This window comes from Armigeres subalbatus, chromosome 3 (assembly GCF_024139115.2).
Source record: "Armigeres subalbatus isolate Guangzhou_Male chromosome 3, GZ_Asu_2, whole genome shotgun sequence".
NCBI lineage: Eukaryota > Metazoa > Arthropoda > Insecta > Diptera > Culicidae > Armigeres > Armigeres subalbatus.
Window position 1 is genome coordinate 337,809,888 of NC_085141.1, and position 24,004 is coordinate 337,833,891.

Genomic DNA, 24,004 nt, shown 5'->3' on the forward strand with positions numbered 1-24,004 from the left:
ATTAGCTTAGACATGTTTCAGCGGTTTACCGTGAAGCTTTTAGCAGTGATTTTTAGTCCCTTGCTTGTTGCTGGAAAACATTTTGTGAAATGGGATGGACAATGTGAGTAATAATCTGAATTTTTGTTTTAACAACTCGTGATCTCTTCCACTTAGAAAATCTCTTCTATTAGGTGGAGGCGAAAAACAACCAAGCCAATGGTACCCTCGGCCAGTTGCAGTACACTTTGAGAACGCGTGCTACCCTTTCAAACCAGACGATGGATCGCTGGATAAGGCTGTGTTTCCCGGACAAAGGGATATGTGTTGTACGTGTCCGGTGAAACCCGGCATGCCGTCAGCCTATCCAGATCTCGATTATCTTTATGAAAAGCCAGGTCCTGGTGGAGTTATGCAATCCGAACCATCGGAGAGAAAAACTGGAATCAATGAAGCTATACCACCACAAAACAAGCCATCAATTAGTTATCAACAGTCAGTTGGAAATGTCACAGCAGAAAAATCTCTAGGATCGACGATTGAACCAGGAGCCCCGAACGAGTCCCAAGTCACGCCAACGTCTCCAGACATCGGTCATACTGGCAATGGTTCTCCAGAAATTGATTATGTTGGAGCTGAAACATCGCCTGGTTCTGTAAAATCGGAACAACCAGAAGCTTCAGGTTCGTCGACAGGACCTCCGAACGGAACCCAAATCACGCCGACGACTTCAGACTTCGGTCACGCGGACAAAGGTTCTTCAGAAATCGGTCATCCTGGTGCTCAAACATTGCCTGGTTCTGTAAAATCAGGACAACCCGGAACCTTTGGCTCGACGATAGAGCCAGGAGGTCCGATCGGAACCCAAGTCACGCCGACGACTCCAGACTTCAGTCATGCGAACAAGGGTTCTTCAGAAATCGGTCATCCTGGTGCTGAAACATTGCCTGGTTCTGACAAACCAGGACAACCCGGAACCTTCGGTTCGACAATAGAACCAGGAGGTCCGAACGGAACCCAACTTACGCCGACGACTCCAGACTTCGGTCATGCGGACAAAGGTTCTTCAGAAATCAGTCATCCTGGTGCTGAAACATTGCCTGGATCGGTAAAATCAGGACAACCCGGAACCTTTGGCTCGACGATAGAGCCAGGAGGTCCGATCGGAACCCAAGTCACGCCGACGACTCCAGACTTCGGTCATGCGGACAAAGGTTCATCAGAAATCGTTCATCCTGGTGCTGAAACATTGCCTAGTTCTGTAAAATCAGGACAACCCGGAACCTTTGGCTCGACGATAGAGCCAGGAGGTCCGAACGGAACCCAAGTCACGCCGACGACTTCAGACTTCGGTCACGCGGACAAAGGTTCTTCAGAAATCGGTCATCCTGGTGCTCAAACATTGCCTGGTTCTGTAAAATCAAGTCAGCCCGGAACCTTTGGCTCGACGATAGAACCAGCAGGTCCGAACGGAACCCAAGTCACGCCGACGACTCCAGACTTCGGTCATGCGGACAAAGGTTCATCAGAAATCGTTCATCCTGGTGCTGAAACATTGCCTAGTTCTGTAAAATCAGGACAACCCGGAACCTTTGGCTCGACGATAGAACCAGGAGGTCCGAACGGAACACAAGTCACGCAGACGACTCCAGACTTTGGTCATGCGGACAAAGGTTCTTCGGAAATTGGTCATCCTGGTGCTGAAACATTGCCTGGATCGGTAAAATCAGGACAACCCGGAACCTTTGGCTCGACAATAGAACCAGGAGGTCCGAACGGAACCCAACTTACGCCGACGACTCCAGACTTCGGTCATGCGGACAAAGGTTCTTCGGAAATCGGTCATCCTGGTGCTGAAACATTGCCTGGATCGGTAAAATCAGGACAACCCGGAACCTTTGGCTCGACGATAGAGCCAGGAGGTCCGAACGGAACCCAAGTCACGCCGACGACTCCAGACTTCGGTCATGCGGACAAAGGTTCATCAGAAATCATTCATCCTGATGCTGAAACATTGCCTAGTTCTGTAAAATCAGGACAACCCGGAACCTTTGGCTCGACGATAGAGCCAGGAGGTCCGAACGGAACCCAAGTCACGCCGACGACTTCAGACTTCGGTCACGCGGACAAAGGTTCTTCAGAAATCGGTTATCCTGGTGCTCAAACATTGCCTGGTTCTGTAAAATCAAGTCAGCCCGGAACCTTTGGCTCGACGATAGAACCAGGAGGACGGAACGGAACCCAGCTTACGCCGACGACTCCAGACTTCGGTCATGCGGACAAAGGTTCTTCAGAAATCGGTTATCCTGGTGCTCAAACATTGCCTGATTCTGTAAAATCAAGTCAGCCCGGAACCTTTGGCTCGACGATAGAACCAGCAGGTCCGAGCGGAACCCAACTTACGCCGACGACTCCAGATTTCGGTCATGCGGACAAAGGTTCATCAGAAATCGTTCATCCTGGTGCTGAAACATTGCCTAGTTCTGTAAAATCAGGACAACCCGGAACCTTTGGCTCGACGATAGAACCAGGAGGTCCGAACGGAACACAAGTCACGCAGACGACTCCAGACTTTGGTCATGCGGACAAAGGTTCTTCGGAAATTGGTCATCCTGGTGCTGAAACATTGCCTGGATCGGTAAAATCAGGACAACCTGGAACCTTTGGCTCGACGATAGAGCCAGGAGGTCCGAACGGAACCCAACTTACGCCGACGACTCCAGACTTCGGTCATGCGGACAAAGGTTCATCAGAAATCGTTCATCCTGATGCTGAAACATTGCCTAGTTCTGTAAAATCAGGACAACCCGGAACCTTTGGCTCGACGATAGAGCCAGGAGGTCCGAACGGAACCCAAGTCGCGCCGACGACTCCAGACTTCAGTCATGCAAACAAGGGTTCTTCGGAAATTGGTCATCCTGGTGCTGAAACATTGCCTGGTTTTGACAAACCAGGACAACCCGGAACCTTTGGCTCGACGATAGAGCCAGGAGGTCCGATCGGAACCCAAGTCACGCCAACGACTCCAGACTTCGGTCAAGCGGACAAAGGTTCTTCGGAAATCGGTCATCCTGGTGTTGAAACATTGCCTGAATCGGTAAAATCAGGACAACCCGGAACCTTCGGTTCGACAATAGAACCAGGAGGTCCGAACGGAACCCAACTTACGCCGACGACTCCAGACTTCGGTCATGCGGACAAAGGTTCTTCGGAAATCGGTCATCCTGGTGCTGAAACATTGCCTGATAGATCAACTACTACAAACGACAATCAATTCTCCCAATCCTCAGACACCGAAAATATCACCACTTCAACTCCAACCGTAAACAGTTTCATTGGATCAAGTCGAAAACCTTACTCAAACAGACGGAGAAAACCTCGTCCGCAAACTGGAAAAGGCGGCCGTCGCACCCCAGGATCAAGGAGAAAACCAGGTTCGACCAAACCATCGTCCGATATCGGAACCAAAATCGATGAGCTGGTCAACGATATCGAGACGAACAAGTGCGAGAGTTAGGGTGAGCGATGAATGGTGAAACTTGATTACAGTTTAGCTTCACATAGTTTAGTCTAGAAGCTAAGTAGTGTTGTAATACAGTTAAGATAGGATTTAAATAAACGTATTGGTCTTTATAATTTGTGATATTTTTTTTCTATCAGTAGTGCATAAATTATAGATTGGAATAATGAAGGAAGCATGAATATCCGCAATTCCGTAGTCAACGTCTTTTATTTTTTTGTCTTATCGAAAAGTTGCGCAGGAAACCTCTTAATGCTGCAACTGCAAAATCTGCATCAACAAGTGTTGATGTAGCACTCATTTAATGAGAGGACCCCGACTCAGCAACACTCTCATAAGTACCACGTAGTTCGATATTGGGGAAGGTATTCGTTGGGTCAGGATTTGCCTGTAGCTGGCAATGTGACCATGGTAGATCTTACACCGTAACACACCACGCAAAGGTGTCTACCAAGCGTTACGGGGATTCATAAAAAAATGTTCTAGGGATTCATCCAAAACTTCATTTGATCAACAAACCTCCCGATTGATGGAGATATTTTGAAATCTCCATTCGGATTACTATCAGAAATTAAGTTGGGCGTTGGGGATCAAATGGTTACCGCTTATCCATATCAAACTCACGATTGATATCGACAACATAAACAGCAACCGACAACTATTGACCAATTCGTCATTCGTCAAGGATCTTCGACCCTTTTATCTAGAGGTGGAATTGTGAGATTGTTCTGCATTGGCTTACATTACTGCCACGAAAGTGGAAGACATTCGTAGGCAATCGCACTTTTAAAATATTTTCAGCATCTCTCCCAGAAACGTTCTTTTAATATTTAAATTGTTAAAACAATTAAAGGCTTCGTGGCTGTTTTTGGTTTGTCTTGCAGTAGGGAGAAGTCACCGAATTTTGCCAATTGAAGAGAGAATAGAAAAATGTATTTTTTTTTGCACTGAAATGATCTTTTTGTTATTCGATTTTCTCCAAATTTATCTATAAAAAAGTGATAATCATATATCCAACAAACAATTTCAAGTGCAGTAAACATTTTTTAAATTTATTTGTGAATTTGTGTTTTTGTATTATCCACTTTCATCGAGGTAAAAACTACGGATTTTTCATCGATCAAAACGTATTAATTACAAACAAGGACCGTTTCAAAGAAGAATTTGATAGTGATATTATCATATGATCATAAAGAGTGCTTCATTCCGTATTTATAAAACTCACAATTACGTTCATAGTGTACGAAAAAATAAGTCAAATTTGTAGATAGAATATGAATCGTTTTGAATTTGCATCTTTTGCAGAGTCCTTTTTTACAAACCATACGTGTGGATGTCGATATAGTTGATCTGTTCTATTTCGCAGAAAAGAGCCGTCGGAATCGGATTGATGGCAATCAATTATTCAAGTACAATCATGTTTTAATAGCAGTAGCGACAACAATAATATATATTAACTGCTCTTTTTTAATTTTGAACAAGCAGAACTAAAGAGCTAGAAGTGTTATTGGCCACCAACATACGACAGCAATAATGGGGTATAGTTGCCAAGGACCAATCAGAAACGGTGTACTCGTAAGTACCACTTTCCGACTAGACAGACTATTCAGGGTTCCTGGTGTTACTTAAAAATAGAATTACTATTTTGGGCCATTGGGTGATTCATACCAACATGCTTTCTATGAATCAAAAATATGTTAATCTCCATATGATAGTATTTAAATTTGCTTGGAAACTCATGACATTCTATTCCTGAATGGCGACGAGAAAGACGAATCCCAAGTAACATTTTAAGTTTTATAACGCTCTTGAAGACCGTAATTTACTCTACAAGAGTGTGATAAAATCAGAAAGAAAAAAATTCTGGTGATGCGCATCACGGCGAGTGAGTGCTATACGATTTATTTATCTACTATAACAACAATGATGTCACTCACGATTGGATAAAAAAGTTGTCCTCAATTCTGCCCCCTGGAAATGCGATTACCCCAGCTCTTGTATGGGAAGGAAACGGAGAGTAAAGCTCTCAGGTAAGTTACGTAAAAATATTGGGAAAACAGTTATTGGAATGGGTCTAGTTATCCCTCCTCAAGTACCATATTTAGGGTGCTCGCCAGATGTGGTACCATTGGAGGAGAGGACACTCATTGAGATAAAATGCCCTATTGTTGGTAAATGGTTGGAAAACAAGACTGATAAATTCTGTTTAAGGAAAAAAAACATTCATACTATCAACAAATTCAATTGGGAATGTGTCTTCTGAAACTCGAAAAAGCTGTTGGTCATTTACTGTGAGGTTGACGATGATTATTTGAACATATGTGTACGATATGATAAGAATTTTATTGCTGGATTGTTTCTAGTATTACGTGAAATTTATTTTAATATATTTTTGCCTATGCTTTGTTCAGAATAAAATCGCTTATGGCTTGTAACGATTGATTTAATTTTCTTCATAAAAGTCGTTTTACAATAAATTTGTTGTGAATCATTCTTTCTAGTATTATCAAAATGTCATCCATCAAAAATATCAGCGAACTGTCCACTTTATTCGTTAATATGTCAAAGTATTTCAATCGTTGAATAGCTCTTTCAACAGGCACGCGTGCTGCAGCTATGGACACGTTCGCGCGTTCTTCTTCTGTAGTCAGTTCCAGTTGGTCTTCGAATAGTCTTGGTGGTCGAATCAGGTGCAAGTTGTGTTCAGATAATTCCTTAGCAATAGTAAATCCTTTGTCTACCATTATCGCATCATGACCTTCAAATAGAGAAACCTTGTCACATCCATTAAATATGAACTTATTCGATGCTTTTCTTCACAAGTGCCTTTTTAGCAGCACCGAAGCGCTTCTATGGACGTCGTGGACTACGCAATCGCCTGAATACAATAATTTAGCTGTAACGTTTATTACTCCAGCCGCTCTCCCTATGGGAGGAATTCGAGAGGCCGCGGTCCACAGTATGAAGAAGCATCTTCGGACAACGGTATTACGGAGAAAAAGAAAAATTTTGATAGCTTCGCGGAAATAACGCGCAGAGGGAAATCCCCGCATAGAACAAATCTGACATAGTGTGCGTTGGAGTTAAAACATCAAAACAAATCAGATGTCATGAAGTCCAATGATTTAAATGGCGTGTACCTACGCAGGCATAAAGAGATTAAAAGTTCCAGGCTGAGGTGACAATTAACCCGAATTACATAAGACTTTTCATTTGATGTACCAATGTACCCTGGAGACGGTTTTTACACGGGGATACCCCAGTTTGTTACAAAAACCGATTTTACCTCAACTATGATTCTAACTGCATGTAAATTTAATCTTAACTCTTATGTGCTCGAAAGGGTTGGTTTTATCAGCAGCACATTGGGCTTGCCTCCTCTCGCCGGGTGGACATCGAGTTAGGTCTGTTGTGTCATGAATTGGGCTAGAGTGCTTCAAGCAGCACTAGGTAGCTTTGGTAGAGTATACTTCCGGATACATGTAGATTTTTAATAAATTGAACAGAGCTGTTTTTCAAACCCAACCCCATCCTAAACAATCTCCTCAACTTGCAGTGACCAGATGATGGTTAGTCAAGCCCTTGGACATAGTCCCTGCTGCCCATAAAACTCGCAAACTTCAAATATAACTGAGTTTGTCTTTTCTATTCGGATATTCATCTTTTCTGCGCTGTAAACATTCTCATTTTGGAATTGTCCATTCCTCACTGAATGATTCAGGATGATTTAAATATAGAAATGTCATAAATATAAATATAAACAACGCAAAATTCGCAATAGCTGCTTTGATCATTTGCCAGGAAAATATTCATTGGAGGCGCTTTGAATTATCCAGGATTCCAAATTTTTCTTGCAATGCGTAATAACGTATGAAGAACATTTAACCGCCTTGATCCGAATTGAGGCGTGTGTGAATTCATGTCCTTTATGTCAGCTTTCTTCATAACCGTTCTGCGAGGCCCTCACTTCTGGTCATTTCATTATCAATCAATCGCTCAATTTGCTCCCTGAACCAGACATTTGTCCAATTCAGCAGGACCGTCTGGACTGATGGCAACGTATTTGGACGATATTTGGGCTCACTGGAGAGACGAGTATGTTGCCCCAATGCAGTAGAGGAATAAATGGCAAGCCGTACAGCCCAATTTGGCTGTGGGATGATTGGTTCCGATCAAGAATGAGAAAACGTCACCTGCTGCATGGGAACGGTTCTATACTATTCCCCAGAAAACCATACTCCAGAATGTACCGTTCCCCAGAAAACAGAATGGGAGCAGCAGGGACTATGTCCAAGGTCTTAACGACCCCTTCCCACGGCTTCTGCGAGTTAGGGGGCTTGTCTAAGACGTAGTGGGGTTTGGCAGTGGACTCTGTTAAACCTCTACAAAAAGCTACATATGTCCGCAAGCAGGCCCTATCAGAGTGCCGCTCAAAGCGCACTGAAGCCTAGGTTGTGCCAATGAATTATTGGCAGTGGCTGATTTGCTACTCGCCGCTTCCACTTCCAGGCGCTATCGTATATGCGAAAATAGCCAGCAAGAGTTAACCGCCAGAAATTTGTATGGCGAAAGACATCTAACGCTGGTTTTCTCAAAATTAGGAACTTTTCATGAAAAACTATTTGGTACCGGTTATGAGGGATGGTGTCCGCTACTACGCCTACCAAATATTTTTTCGATTAAAGTGCTTAATTTGGAGAAATCGAACCTTAGATGCCTTTCGCCATACTGATTTCAGAAAGTTAACTCCTAGTGTGCCGCTGTAAGCACGCTCAAAGCAGTCGATTCATTGGCATGGGGAGTGTCCCTACTTCGGTAGGGCAGTGCGTGTGCTGTATTTCAGCAGAGAGCGAGTGATCTGCTTGTGTTAAGGCAGGCGTGTCAGAGTGCGTCACCACATGCTGAGGCGTGTCGTAGCGTAGTATCGTTGATTGGTCCCTACATACCGCTATTGACACCTCGAGACATGCCAGTGGAGTGTTAGGGTAAGCACCCAAAAATAGGACTCACATGGTACGATTGACATTTGTAGAAGTTGCTTCGGGGGCAGCAGGGACTTTGTCCAAGGGCTTGACGACCCCTCCCCATGGCCACTGCGAGTTAGACCGGGACCATCGTCCCTAACCCCTAATCCCAAGGCGTCAAGCGACCCGTGCCAAGGGGATGCATGGCCAGGGGGTGAAATAATAAGCTAGGCTGTTAACGGAGCCTGTGGGGTACCTGGGCACCCTCCACAGTAATTGTCCCTTACCGCGTCATGCTGGGCTCTGGCGTGGTGGACCTATTTACCCGAGCAACTCGTGAGACCAAAATGGAAAACCAAGTCAATTCTTCAATTAGTGGTAGTAGTGTAGGCGTCAACCCCTTCGCAAGAAGTGGGTTGTTTAGGTCTCCGCCTAGGAGGCCAGAGGCAATAGTCGGCAGAACCGGCGATGAACCGCAAACGCGATGGGCTTTCGGCCTTCGAGGTGGTGACGGAACAACTGCCACAGCCATTATCGACTTTGCGTCATCGAAGCATAATATCAGCAAGGACCTCAAGAGGAGCTTGCAGAAACTTCGAAAGTCGATGCTGGACGCCAAGCTGGAGAGGGCGGTCGGGACGGCCAAGTGTAAACCCGTGAAATCGATGGAGTCGAGGTACTACCCAGACTGAGGCCCAAGGACTCGCGGACTCGGGCAAGGTCGAATCGACCGAAGGCGTGCCAGCGAAGACGGTGGTACCAAAGACTACCCAGACTTAGGCTCAAGTATTTGCGGGTACGTCGGGGGTGACTGCTCCAACGGAGCAGACACAAAAACGGGGGAGACAGGGGATGAGCTCCCTGGGGGCCGCTCCAAAACGCGGAGGGTTACTACCCCGAACAAGGGTAGTGGTGCTGGGAAGCTGAACCCCGGCCAGGTACCTCCAAAACCGGGGGAGGAAGGACCTGGAAAGGTCCGTCCACTAAGGAAAGACGGTGGTAAGGGGTTACGGCAGGCTGAAAGTTCTCAGCCGCACCAGACCAGGGAAATAGAGGGGGATGACGCCTCCTGGACCCTGGTCAAGAACAAGAGGAAACCGAAGACGTCAAGGGCCGAAAAGAAGGCCCAGGCGAATGAGGGTAGCAAGAAGTCTAGGGTAGGCGCCAATCGCTCCAGGGGCGATGCCCTAGTCATCACGGCGGACGAGGCTAAGTACTCGAACGTTTTGAAGGCGATGAAGAGTGACGTCAAGCTCGGTGAACTCGGCGCCGACGTACGTCGAATAAGACGTACCCGGATGGGCGAGATGATCCTCGAGCTGAAGCGGGGCGTCTTGCAAAAGGGCGCCGCCTACAAGAAGTTGGCGGAGGAAGTTCTAGGCGAGACGGTCAAGATGAGGGCACTCACTACGGAGGTGAATCTAAGGGTTAAAGACCTGGACGAGATAACCGAAGTCGAAGAGCTCGTCACGGCACTGCGGCGACAGTGTGAAGTGGAGACGCCTACCGCAGCCGTTCGGCTACGAAAAGGTCCGGCAGGGACGCAGGTAGCATTGGTTCGGCTATCTGCAGCGGACGCCTCCAAGGTAGTCAAGTTAGGGAGCGTCAATGTGTAAAGATGAAGTTGGCTGGAACGCCGTTTTATCGGCTATCGCCCAAATCGTCTCGGAGCTACACAGAAGGTGGCGCGTGGACTCAAGGATGGCTAGTTCAGGCGCAAATAAAAGGTGGTCCAAGGGATCGGAGTCGGCTTCATAGGTCATACCGGTGGTCATGCTCTGTGATCGAACTCGATCCTTTTATCGAACAAGTAGCCGTGCGAAGAACAACATGGTATCGTCGCTTTCGCAGCGTCGGTCAACCGGGCGGGTTCCGAGCCCGAGGACGGAAAGGGGTCCTCGTCAAGGCTGGGGCAGGCGTAGGCAACGCGCCGGCAAGTACCTCTGTGTGCTGGCGAATAGGCCCTATCGCAGAAAGGTCAATTTGGGGTGCACGCGGCATCATCATTCTTGATACCAGTCGTGCAGAGGGAAGCAGGCGCGAAGTCGACCCTTCCCACCTTCCGAGGACATAGGGCGTGGTAAGGCCACCTGGAAAGCCGGCAACGCGCTGGCACGATACCATGGTGTTCTTCTAAAAAAGCGAGTTACGATGTTCGGTGCTGCAAGGACACGCAGCTAACCTCGAGGGTGCGTTGTGCACTGGCCCCCCTTTGAAGCATTACTTTCTGGTTGTACCGAAGGGACTATGGGCTTGGCGGCAATGGAAACGGTTTAGCGGGTCGGGGATGTAGTCCTGCCTCCCTCGGTGATCCCTAACCCCGCACTTCCTGGTCACCAGGATGTCTGTTGAGCAGATTCCCCCTCCATTGCTTAGGAAGAAAAAAAAGAAGCTGCTTCGGCGGCAGGGTGGTAGTGGGTTGAATACAGACACACACAGTTAGGCACAAGTGGTGCACGGGAAGCGTCACTAAGTACAGGCTATCCTCCAGAAGTAATGCTGGATAGCTGTCCCGGGGGAAACTAGGGTTGGAGTCCAAGGAGGGTATAGTGGGTGAGAGTCCCACACTCCGGACACTGCCATGTGGTAGCTTAGCAACTACTACGCGTGTGTTGGGTCCGTACGTCAAACCTGGCTTCACCCCAAAACAAAAAAGGTGAATTTCTTCTTATTTTGAAGAACGCCTTGATTGAGGAAACCGGAATAAGGCAATTAAATCGATGACTCCTTCTTTTAAAGCGCACATTTCCATGAATAGAGCATATTTTGTATTTTTTTTAACTAAGCACGCGTTTGTCGAAAATAAGACACAAGAATAAAAAAATGAGTACACAATTCCTTCTTGAAAAGCACGAATTTGCCCAAAATAAGGTTAACGAATAGATGATTCCTCCTTTTAAAATATGCATTTGCTTGGGAAAATGTAAATGAGTGATACATTCTTTTGATTCACACATTTTCCTGAAATACGCCTTCTTTCAAATCACGCGTTTGCCCGGATTATAACAAAAAAGTGGATGATGATTTCTTTTGAAATATAAATTTACCCGCACTAATAAAAATCCACAGTTTTATTGGATAAAATTTAAATAAATTTACAAATACTGCTATTACACGCATAACTGTTTCATGTACATAGAAATCCCAGCAAATATGGGAAAATTATGCGTATAATGAAAGTATAGGAGAATTCACATAAAGGTTACTATAAGCATTTGTCGGGAATAAGGCGAATCATAATTGAACGCTTCTAGAAAAGCACACGTTTGCTTAAACTTTTTACAGCATGCGTTTAATGTTTAATTGCAGATTCTACATTTGTTTCTGCAAAGTTTGCTTATACCAATTAGAAGCGACCATTCATGTCATTCGAAAAACGACGTGAATATAAAAGGTCCATTTTTTCAATGATTGATTCAAGCTTATATGGGTGGCAACTAAATATTGGAATGACTTCAATACTTTTCTATCAGAATAATAATGTTTTCACAGAAAAATGACTTTATGTGAATGAATTCTTAGAATGAATCCTTAAAATTGTTGCATACCACTTTCACCCCGAAATTGGTTACAACAGCTCCATTGTATACAAACGTTATTGTAAGGCCAAAGACACGAACAACTCATAAGCAGAATTCCGAAAATCGATGTGGCAGGCGTACAGCGATCATATCATACCAGCAAGACTATGCTGCGCCGCACGCCGACAGCTGATAAATAAATGCAACTTCACATCCTTAACACTGATTTAATGCAATTAGCATTTAGAATGCCGGTTTATGATTGATATATGTGCAATATTGTAATACTTGGTGTTACTTGGGAACTTTTATACAAGATGTATCAGTCAGATTGAACTGTACTTCTTTGTAGTTTTTTTCCCGAGCCATTCTTTCATTCCGGTTTTTTCAGTTGCCACCCGTTAGAAACAAAACCTTTTTTCCTCATTGCAGGAATCTTTTTAAAGGTACGAACCAAAATTCTGGGATATGGCGCATTTTGTGGAATGGTTTTCGGGGGAATATTCCATTGTGGGAAATGGTTTTCTGGGAAATGGTGCATTCTGGGGAGTGGCTTTCTGGAGAATGGTTTTCTGGGGTATGGTTTTCTAGAGAATGTTATAGGATCCATGGGAACTCGCTGGAATTGTCGCCTCCCATCCGGATCAGTACGGAACAGAACGCACTGTCACTGTACGTTGCGGACAAAATGAATATCAGCGAGCGGTGCACTAGTTGGTTCCTTTCAATTGAGAAATCTGCTCAAGGGCCAGGAGGATGTTTGGGTACAATACAACCTTGTGCTCAACGGTCTACATCGATATAATCTCATCCCTCACACAACCGGATATCGTACTGTCTTCCCAGTGGACAACCAATATAAAACATCTGGGCTATAACAAGAAGAAAAGTGTATTTCCTTCTTTATAAAATTTTCTAAATAAAATACAATCCTGATTTAGTTTTTAACCTAAGTAAGATTTTTGGTTTTAATAACGGTCTTGAAAATCATCACTTGATCTACAAAACTTTTATAGAACCAGAATAAAACCCAAATGTTACTTGGGAAATATATGACGTCGCCGAAAAAAGGACACCGTTCTCAAAGCTCTGTCAAACAAACGGTTTTGTATTTTGGAGAGAAAAAGGTTACAGTCGCAGGTGAAGTACCTGGTACACATCGTAGATGAAAAAGGTCAGCCTTATCCAAGAAAAAAGCTCTAATCAAGATACCACCACTCAAAGATGTTACGACTTTTCGTTCTTTTGTTGACCATGTGATTTTTTTACTTTGTTGAGGCTTTTTTTTGTATTTATCATTTAGTTTAACAACGGGTGCGATCAATTTCTACGCAAAGTTTGTCTCGTGGATTCACCAATTTCGGCGCCCATTACGCTACTCAAGAAGGATGCAAATTTCGTTAATATCGTTTGGAACATTGAAATCGTTCATCGTTCAAATCGCCAGAAATCATTTCAGCATTTCTATAAGAAATGCTTTAGTCGTTTTTACTATTGACGCACTACGAACGACGTTCTGCTTTGGACATCATTGTTGCTGCTGATCCATCACGATTCGGAATTGGTGCATTTCTTCTACACGAATGGTTCCCTCAAAGACGTCGCACATACTTCCTGCTCTCTCATGCCCGCCCGCGGGAGCCAATTACGGGCAGATCCACAAGAAGGCCCTTGCGCTGATGTTCATATTTTTCTGTTTTTAATGGTTTTATAGAGTGCCGACAGCCGACCACCTTCTTCCAAATGGCAGAAAATCAACAATTAACAAAATTATTATTGAAATTTTTTTAATACAAGGAACAAATCAGAATACTTTACTAGTTATTAACTTATGCCTAAAAGCTTCCATTAATATGCAAATATCACCACTTTGTTCAATTGGACAAAAGTTATGGGCCAAAAACAAAAGGGTACAGACAATCCTCCGCCCTCCCCTACATATTTGAAATTTGTTCCAAGTGCATACATGGGTTCGATTTAAAATTCGTCGCCTGCAGTAATTCTTTGACGCGAACAATTTTGATATGTATCACACACTTCTTATTTTTATCAGTTAGTACTCTAATCCAGGTACGTACTACGTGAATTTTATTTCCACCATAACTGTGAACAAAAAGAGCAAAAATCTACCTCGCAGTTTTTTACACTTCTACCGGTTGCGTTGTAAAACCCCCGACGAAGGTAGTTTTTATTTGTTTATTACAACAAAGGTCCGATTTACAGCGTGTTTTATACGATCCAACCAAAGGTTTTGCGTTGAAACTATTATCACCGAAAAAAAATTCTTTCCGATGAACTGATTCACTCTCTTCAAGCTTGAAAACAGAAAAGAAATGAGTACGAACCGTACGAACGAATTCACGTCGAACCGAAATAAATTTTGCTTCTGAAAACAACCACCGCTTAGACGTTTGTAGAGATAACAAGCAACAAAAAATGCCAGTCAGCTGCGTTTGGAACATTGATAGTCATATATCTGTTGTCAGCAGAGTAGCTTTTATTATATTATGCAAGTTTTTTTTAACAATCATCTACAAACGAATATTTCTAGCGTAATATTTCTAAATGATTTATCTTCAAAGAACTTGTTTTTATATTTTGCAGTTATTCGTTGTAAGTCCCACTAGGCGAACAACAGCTGCGAGAACCAACTTTAAAAATGGATCGCCCAGAATAGGTCCCTTTCGAATGGTACGCTGAATTCATTACCTGTATTACAGGAAGTCAAATAAATTAACACTGAGGGATATAAGGCGAAGACATCTCCTCTATTTTTCAAGTCCGCACGCGAACGATTGCTTGCAAAAAAGTGAACCATAAATAATCTTATCAGTTGCGCACCGTCACGTCACCACCAAAAGCTGTGCTGCTGTGGCTACCAGGTATGAGAAACTAGTGACCACATCCAATATCACACGCAGCAGTTTCCCAACGCACTCTGAAGATGAACGACCAGCAGATTCGTGAGGCATTCGATCTCGCCCTAGAGCTGACCAAACAGTGCGGACCAATTGTGCTGGAAGGTTTTCACAACTCGTCGAAGGATGTAGCCAGCAAGGGCCGCCACTTGGATCTGGTCACGGAGTACGACCGCGGGGTGGAGGATGTGTTGATTGAGGGATTGAAAAAACGCTACCCCGATCATCGGATGCTGGGCGAGGAAAGTTCGACCAAGGCCAGTCGCAAGGAAGCCCTCGACGACAGGCCAACGTGGATCATTGATCCCATCGATGGAACGGTGAACTTTGTTCGCGGTGTGAAATTCATCGCCATTTCGGTGGCACTTGTGGTGGCGAAGAAGCTGAAGATTGGCATACTGTACAATCCGTGCCTGGATGAGATGTACACGGCGATTGATGGACAGGGAGCGTTTCTGAATGGCAAAAAGATTAGAGTTAGTGGGATCGAAGACGTAAGTTGGTCGTGCTTCTGAAGTATAATGGTTCCACATCATTTGATTGCATCCTTTCCATGTTACAGCTAAAAAGTGCGTTGGTTGGGCATGAACTTACGATTGCCAGCCACCCGCTCGCCCGACCGCACATGTTGGGTCGCGGAGAGGAGTTCATCAAGGAATGTGTCGGCATAAGGGCACTGGGTTCCGCTGCCCTGTCGTTGGGGTACCTGGCAAGTGGCAACCTGGACGCTTACAGCATCGAATATCTGAAACCGTGGGACATAGCAGCGGGAGCGATTATCATACGGGAAGCTGGCGGCGTAGTTATGAACATCAACGGGGGCGAGTACGATATTCTGAAGCCGGATATCATCGCCGCTAGCAGTGAGAAGTTGGCGCAACGATTGCTTGAAATCGTTAGGCAAGTGAACGATAAGGTTAATCAAAAGCAAGTGCAGTAATAGTTGTTTCGGTTACACGCTGCAGAACAATGGAGGTTTACAACAAACTAGGTTTACCCACGATTGTATGCAATGGCAAGAAATCTCAAGGTTTATACAACTAGAAACAAGTTGATTCTTCTCTATTAGTGTTGAATTTAATCTCGAATTAAAAAAGCACGCTAATAAAGTATATACAAAAAAATAATTCTAAAATGTATTCTTTAGCAACTTTATGCAATATGTTTGACAAAAGATACCATGAACATTAAAAACAATTCCAATATATTATGTATCAATGTTTAGCCGTCTAGTAATAGTCAAGGAGCTAAGCTGACCTTGGTAGGTTTTGTCCTACTATTGTAAGAGTTTCTACCTTCATTTTTCTAGAACAACAAACATTATTTCTAAAAAAAAACTTCTGTAAAAATGGGGCAAAACCGGTCAAAGCTGTCATTAAATTTTCTTTTATTTGGTTTGATATCATGAGTGTACCATATTGTTCGCAGTTAAGCCGTTTTTCAAATTATGAAGTTTCAGACCATTGTTATTTACAAGTAATTCAGTAGGATGTTTCATTTATGTTTATAAGCAACAGAAAATGTTACTATTAAAGAATTCACCAAAAATCAAATAAAATATTCGCATTTTATTAACCGATGTTAGGTAGGTTGTTTTGTTTCATATAATCAACAATGATAGTGAATGGCAGCTTATTTTGATAGTGTGCACATATTTTATCGACAATTTCCGCAAAAACATTTATTTGTTGACACAAGTCGAATGGACGATTCACCCATACTAAAAATGCTAAGTAGATCCTTCATGGCATCTTGTGAGCCGATTTGTTTGTACTGGTCCACTTTTTCAAACCAGCTCCGAATTTTGCTTTCATTTACAAAGATCCGCTGTTTCGTAAAAAAAACTCGGGATTCTTCGGAAAATGTTGGGATGGCGTTTTGTAAACAATGAAGACCAATTATAGGGTTTGTACGTTTTCGGGAATCTTGCTCTTCCAGTGGATTTAGTAAAATAGAGTACACCGGAAAGCCCGCTCTAGTCGTCTCAATTATCCAATCAATGATTCGGTCTTCCTATTGCTTAATAAAGACAGTTGGTTATCCTGGACCGTGGTGCCATGAACTAGCGTTTTCATAAGAATACTCTCCGGGATTCTATACATCGCTGCTGCTAGACAGAGCAGTTTGATTTCGGTTGTACTTCGGGATTCATCTTGGAGGTCTGCGGATAAATCAGGAACAGTATGAAAACTCATTGTGCTTAATTTTGCGCATTAGCAAATCGACATTTGAACACAAAATAATGCATACCACAGAGTCCTGTAAGTAAGAGTACCAACATGTGCCGCATTTGACAGGTCTTCTGCTTGTTTGGAACCTTTGGAACACGATTTTATATGGGAATGACAGATGAATCTTGTTCCAATTCTGACAGTGTCGACACTTTATCTTACACTCTACATAAATAATCCTCACGTCATATTCTCTTGAAAAATCACGTAACTGATCTGCTTGGAACAAACTTCTATTGTTACTTGACGTTAGTAACATTCACCTGAAGTACACGTCATAATTACTAAAAAAAAAGGTGATTATGACTAAGTTCAGGGGCGATTCAAATATGACGTCCACTACTTTTTGAGATAGCTTCTTTACGTTTTAGCTGCTGGAATATGTACTGAACCTTGTATTTAACTAGCTCGGAAGAACAGTTAAACAGACTCTGAATTCGATTCGCCATACTTCTACGGGCTGTTACAGTCCTTTTTTTTCTTGAGCAAGGGTAAACGGAAATCTGCAACCAGACACCTGAGGAGGTAACTCAGGTAGTGTGGGGATGGGTATGTCATGTAATTCTTACTCGACCCACTAAAACCAAAACCCTTTCGCCAGTCCGTACCCCCGGCCCGCAATTAAGCAATACATCAGGGGGGGGACTATTGAGAACGCTCACGCCTATGCTATAACGCACTTGACGTCAATACACACAACATCGACTTCAAGGGTGGCTACCTCACCACCCGTCGATCGCAAGCTATGATAGTAACCTAGCGGTCCGTAGCATAATCTCACGTTGGAGACGAGCACCCCTAAAAACAACCACCGCGCATGAACCGCAATGACCTCTATATCTACATACTGAGGTCCCCGCAGCCCACCCGCGACATGTTGGTTGTCGGGGTGAGCAAAGTGTTCACTGCATCACAGGTGCCCTTACTGCACTCGTTGGTTTTGTTCAAGACGCCACCACTGCTGCAGTCTCGACATAATCTGTTGAGATGCTGTGTTCACCGCATTCCATATAGCTTCCTCCCGGCACAACCTCTCGATTAGGTTGTGCGGGGTTGTATCCATATACCACTAATAAGCAGCATGGGGTCGTACACTTATTACGTAAGCAATGTTTCTGGGTTTTTCGACCCCCCCTCCTCCCATGTAAGATATTTTTCATACAAATGATTTTTTATTTATATGGAGCGCAAGATATTGACCGAAACCCCCTCCCCCCATAAGTGCTTACGTAATATGTGTACGGCCCCCATGGCATTGCGTTCTACCTCGAATCGCGGGCATGCGAACATCACATGCTCTGCCGATTCTACCTCACCTACACATTCAGGACACTCCGCAGAATCTGCGAAGCCAAACCTGTGTAGGATTTTTTTAAAGCAACCATGTTCAGACAACACCTGTGTTAGGTGGAAGTTGACTTGACCATGCTTCCTATCAACCCAGTTGGACACGTCCGGAATTAGTCTGTGCAGTGGCGTCTCGTAACCTCACTTTTTGCCTGTGCACTGACACAAAAAATGAAAATTTTGCCATTTTCACTGCTCAAATGAAAAATAAAATAATCAGAGTCGTTTAAACTAATCCAAGTCTAGTTATTCTATGCATTCCCGCACACCAATACGATACAGCTTTTGTGCCAATCGACACTCCAAGTGGGAACTATTTTGTGACATTACCTGCAGTCGCGGAGGAAGGAATTATTAACCCATCATCGGACATATGTGGTCATGGTCAAGCTGCTCCCCGACTTGGCCCACCGTCAATTAACTCTCAGGTATCTGTAGGAGGACAATCACAGTCCTTGTCGCTAGTACTTTCTGGAAATCGCGCACCGATCGAGATTCCAAGTCCGAACTATTTTGTCACTGGATTTACATCGCCAGAAGCTCCAGAGCAGGAAACCCCTTGCCAATCACCGAAACCCACGTTTCAAGTTGCTTGCCAGTTTGCTCGATTCGCCTTCAAGTACCCTCAGTAGGACAGACAGTTGTAAAGTCGCTTGCGAACAGCTCACCTCGTTGTCGCTAGTACTTCCTGGAAATCGTGCAAAATTCGAGATTACAAGTCCAACCTATTTTGTCACTGGATTAACAAGAAGCGCAGGAAACCACTTGCCAATCACCACTTGTCAGGTTGCTTTCCAGCTCACCCCATCGGCCATTCGCCCTCAAGTATCCGTGGGACAGTCATATCATTCGTTGCTGGCTTCTTCTTCTTCTTATTGGCATTACATCCCCACACTGGGACAGAGCCGCCTCGCAGCTTAGTGTTCATTAAGCACTTCCACAGTTATTAACTGCGAGGTTTCTAAGCCAAGTTACCATTTTTGCATTCGTATATCATGATGCTAACACGATGATACTTTTATGCCCAGTGAAGTCGAGACAATTTCCAATCCAAAAATTGTCTAGACCGGCACCGGGAATCGAACCCAGCCACCCTCAGCATGGTCTTGCTTTGTAGCCGCGCGTCTTACCGCACGGCTAAGGAGGGCCCCGTTGCTGGCACTCGCTGTAAATCACGCTACGCCGAACTATTTTGTCACAGCATTACAACAAACATCGTCAGAAGCTCACGAGCAGGAAGCCACTTGTCAAGTTGCTGGCCAACTCGCCCCGTCGGCAATTCGCCATTCGATACCGCAGCTTGTGTCGGCAATATCAGAAATCCCGGAAAAGGAAACAGTTACTCCTCAACCAGGAACCTCTAAACAAGTTGTCTATGCTGTAGAGCAAGGTTCTTTAAACACTTCATATATATCTTTCTCGACCTCAGTTGAAAGTGTTGTTCACGGTGAAGATATCGCTGATGCCAGCAATTGTGATCTTGTGGTTCCAGAGCGTTTTCCACAGGTAGGTGAAGAAAACTGGATTTCAGCTGAAGCACTTTTGGATCGCATTAATGAATAAATAAATTAATGATACATTTCATATGCGGATCAAAATTTATGGTGAAAGTAAACATTTTACCTTCATAAAATCCACGCGCCATTGAAGCGACTAGGTTTTTTGAAAATATGTTTTATAATTGCGAAAAAATAACAAATAACATTGGTACTCTTTTATTTGATATCCAAGATTGTACCCCGTTTGGCATAATGTCGTTTGGCATAAAGTCATTTGGCATAATGGTCGTTTGGCATAAGGTCATTTGGCATCATTGTTATTTGAGCTGTGTAATGGATAAGTAAGATTTGTTGAGCCATTCAGTTACGTGGTTTCCTTCATATGGGCAATCAGGGATTGACTCCTAAAGAGAAAGAGCAAGTCTCTCACTTATCATCTCTGTATACATATACGATATGTAGCATACCGCGAGGAACTTTTTTCGCAAGCTGTCATGATAGAGGACTGATTCGGGATGTTATACCCAATGATAAATTTCTTTTAGAAAGCTCCAAATGTGGGGAGCACTGGCTCTGATGATGCATTTCAACTTGTTCTACACAGCTGTGCAGTAACCAACATGAAAGGAGCGAAAACAAAGCGGAAATCACCATTTTTCTGTAGAGGCTGCCTATCCGATTTTGTTTTTTCGCACTTGTATACAAGTTTGAAAAATTTGTTATCATGGCTTGTTATGATTCGGAACAGTTTTTCCTCTCTTTTATCGTTGTTCGTTATCTATTGAGAGCGATTTCTGCAAACCCTGTGGGCAATACATGATAATTGGGAACGGAATTGTACGGCGTGACAAGTTATGAATAAAGAAGCTTCCTGTCAAAACGGGACCATTTGAAATGTTGACGCACCTACCAGCAAGATACATCAGTATTGAATTAAATTGACATTGGTGGTTTTTTTTGTCTTTCATGTAAGGGCATGCAAGAAAAATTTCCCATTTCTCCCTTTTATGAGCAAACGGTTTATAAGGAAGGATCATATTTCCCATTGCATTGAGCTAAGCGTACCAAATTCTTGAATTTAAAGAAGGAGTCATATTCTCTTTGGCTATTGCTGGGCAAATGCCTCCTTTAAAAGAAGGGATAACTATTTCCTTTTTCTTAAGCGGAGTAAAAACCTGAATGAAGGGAGGAATTATATCGTCTCTGGCCGTCTGCCGGGCAAATGCACCTTTTGAAAGAAGGAAAATATCTTTCCGTATCTTAAGCCAAGCAAATTCCTGAATTGGAAGAAGGAGCCATTTCGACTCTATGACGTTATGCCGTTATACAAAAGGCCACTACCACGAACGCCATTACTCAAATGAATGTCATCACCCATCACCCCGAGTGGGACACTACCCTGAATGAGCCAGTACCCCAAGTAGTCCTGATTTCAAGTTTATAGTTTATTTTAGTAAAAAAAAAATCAATAGAAATTTATTCATAATTCATGTAAATGATTATTACTTGTGTTACGGCTTATTCAATAGCAGGGCGACTCCAGTTGAGTAAATTACACATTTTTTACGAGAATTTTCATCGTAGATCCTTACTTATTTTTCAATCCTTTTACAAGTTCTTGGTCCAAAAACACCCATTACATATCATGTGCTACCTTTGAAGATTGTTTAAGCTGAGGTGAGAATTTTAGCCCACGTCGACTGGGCTTGAGACGGCTCGCGAACATGCATTTAAACAGAGTAAAGGGGTAGAAAAAGTTGCTTCTGAAATTTGCCGGGGATAAACCTTACTGTGACAAGAAGGACATGACTACAAGACCCTAGAATGAGAAAATCTCTTCTGTTCTTCGAATATGCTTGTTCCTCTCATGGCATGACAGGAATAATTTCGTTATACCTTGAAAACGCAATCATTTAAAGAAGGTGTTACTCTGTAGGTGTATCTCTGTTCGCCTTATATCGTGCAAATGCATTCAGCTAAACAAGGCATTATCATCTCTGTACATATTAAACCGACAAATGCGTTTATTAAGGTCTGAGTGAAGCTCTCTCGCGGTAGAGCGCTATTTTCGCACTGAAATGTCTATAACTCAGAATTGGGAACGAATTTCGCTTATCCCAACTGACAATCTCTTTGAAATTTATTTATTTTTTATGAAATTAAAAAACGTTTCGCTATTCCGAGAAATACCAACTTTGAGAATAATGTCTCGAAGTTGGATCCCAATTCGAAACCCTTTTGGAAATTAACGAAAATTCTTAAAAAACCTCAAAAGCCAATTCCAGCGCTTAAAGAGGGAAATAAAATTTTATTAACAAATGGTGAAAAGGTTCAAAAACTTACTAAGCATTTCGAGATTGCCCATAATTTTAGTTTGGGTCTCATTAGTCCTTTTGAGAATCGGGTTACACGGAGCTTCGAAGACAATCTCAATCAAGAGAATGTTTTTGACCCTTCGTTGGGAACTGATTTGGAATTTGGATGAATTGAGATCTATTACTAGAAAATTTAAAAATATGAAAGCACCGGGTGATGATGATATTTTCTACATACTTATTAAAAAACTTCCTGAGAGCTCTTTATCCTATTTGGTTAATTTATTAACCAAATGTTTTCAATTGACATACTTTCCAGATAAATGGAAAAACGCCAAAGTTGTTCCAATTTTTAAGCCGGACAAAAATCCAGCTGAGGCCTCTAGTTATCGGCCAATCAGTTTGCTTTCTTCAATAAGCAAACTGTTTGAAAAGATTATTTTAAATAGAATGATGGTTCATATTAATGACAATTCTATTTTTGCTGATGAGCAATTTGGGTTTCGCCATGGGCATTCAACCACTCATCAGTTATTAAGAGTAACGAATTCAATTCGGCTCAACAAATCTGAAGGATATTCGAATGGAGTTGCTCTTCTTGATATAGAGAAAGCATTTGACAGTGTTTGGCATGAAGGTTTGATTGTAAAATTGATGAATTTTAATTTTCCTCTGTACATTATTAAGCTGATCCACAATTATTTATCAGATCGCTCACTGCAGGTAAACTATCAATATTCTAAATCTGATAGATTACCTGTAAGAGCTGGTGTTCCCCGAGGCAGCATACTGGGGCCATATTGTATAACATTTTTACTTCTGACTTACCTGATTTACCACCAGGGTGTCAAAAATCTTTGTTTTTTTGGCCTTTCAACCCAAGGGCGAAGCCTTCGTGTCATTTGTAGTAGATTGCAAAAAAGTTCGGATATTTTTTCCACTTACTTGCAAAAATGGAAAATTTACCCGAATGCTTTTAAAACTCAGCTTATAATTTGCCCACATAAGCCGAGAGCTTCTTATTTGAAACCTTCTAGCAGACATATTGTTACAAATAATTAGTCTAGCGAAGTCAAATATTTAGGACTTTTGCTGGACCAACAATTAACTTTTAAAAATCACATTGAAGGCCTTCAAGCCAAATGTAACAAATATATTAAGTGTCTATATCCACTTATAAACAGAACATCAAAACTTTGTCTTAAGAACAAACTTTTGAATTACAAACAAACTTTTAGACCAGCCATGTTGTATGCTGTGCCAATATGGACTAGTTGCTGCAATACCAGAAAGAAGGCACTTCAGAGGATTCAAAATCAAATTTTGAAAATGATTCTGAAGTTGCCTCCATGGTATAGTACCAATGAACTTCATAGAATTTCTAATATTGAGACATTGCAACAAATGTCCAACAAAATAATTTCCAATTTTAGACAAAATCGTTGCAATCTTCTATTGCAACGATTAGCTCCTTGTACCCTTAGTATAAATTAGGATAAGTTTAGTTTAAGTTAAAAAGTTAAAAACATTATAATTCCTACATGGTTTAATTCAACCAAAGGAAAAATCCTAACTGCCAGAGGCAATTGAAATGTGTTAATAATAACTAAAAATGTAACATATCAAATAAGGATGATAGTGTTAATAAAACACGGAACACCTAGTCTAAAAGATGAATGTACGTATTAGGTAATTAGCAAATAAAATTAG

The 24,004-nt window shown here is 42.8% G+C and overlaps 3 protein-coding genes across 5 annotated transcripts in view; 2 read left to right on the forward strand and 1 right to left on the reverse strand.

Annotated features, from left to right (window-relative positions):
- LOC134225801 (ATP-dependent helicase brm) overlaps positions 1-24,004 on the reverse strand; it is a 50,408-nt gene that overhangs the window by 5,161 nt on the left and 21,243 nt on the right. The gene's annotated exons all lie outside the window — the stretch shown is intronic.
- LOC134225802 (collagen alpha-1(IV) chain-like) lies at positions 11-3,683 on the forward strand. The gene is made up of 2 exons (XM_062706160.1): positions 11-103; positions 174-3,683. The coding sequence occupies exons 1-2, from the start codon at positions 13-15 to the stop codon at positions 3,494-3,496; spliced, it is 3,414 nt and encodes a 1,137-aa protein (XP_062562144.1). The 5' UTR covers positions 11-12; the 3' UTR covers positions 3,497-3,683.
- On the forward strand, positions 14,220-16,341 carry LOC134225804 (uncharacterized). 2 transcript variants are annotated; one of them, XM_062706163.1, is made up of 4 exons: positions 14,220-14,536; positions 14,589-14,675; positions 14,765-15,396; positions 15,465-16,341. In XM_062706163.1, the coding sequence occupies exons 3-4, from the start codon at positions 14,929-14,931 to the stop codon at positions 15,840-15,842; spliced, it is 846 nt and encodes a 281-aa protein (XP_062562147.1). In that variant the 5' UTR covers positions 14,220-14,536; positions 14,589-14,675; positions 14,765-14,928; the 3' UTR covers positions 15,843-16,341. The 2 variants fall into 2 exon arrangements, with proteins under 2 accessions (XP_062562147.1, XP_062562146.1); XM_062706162.1 differs by having other exon boundaries at positions 14,589-15,396.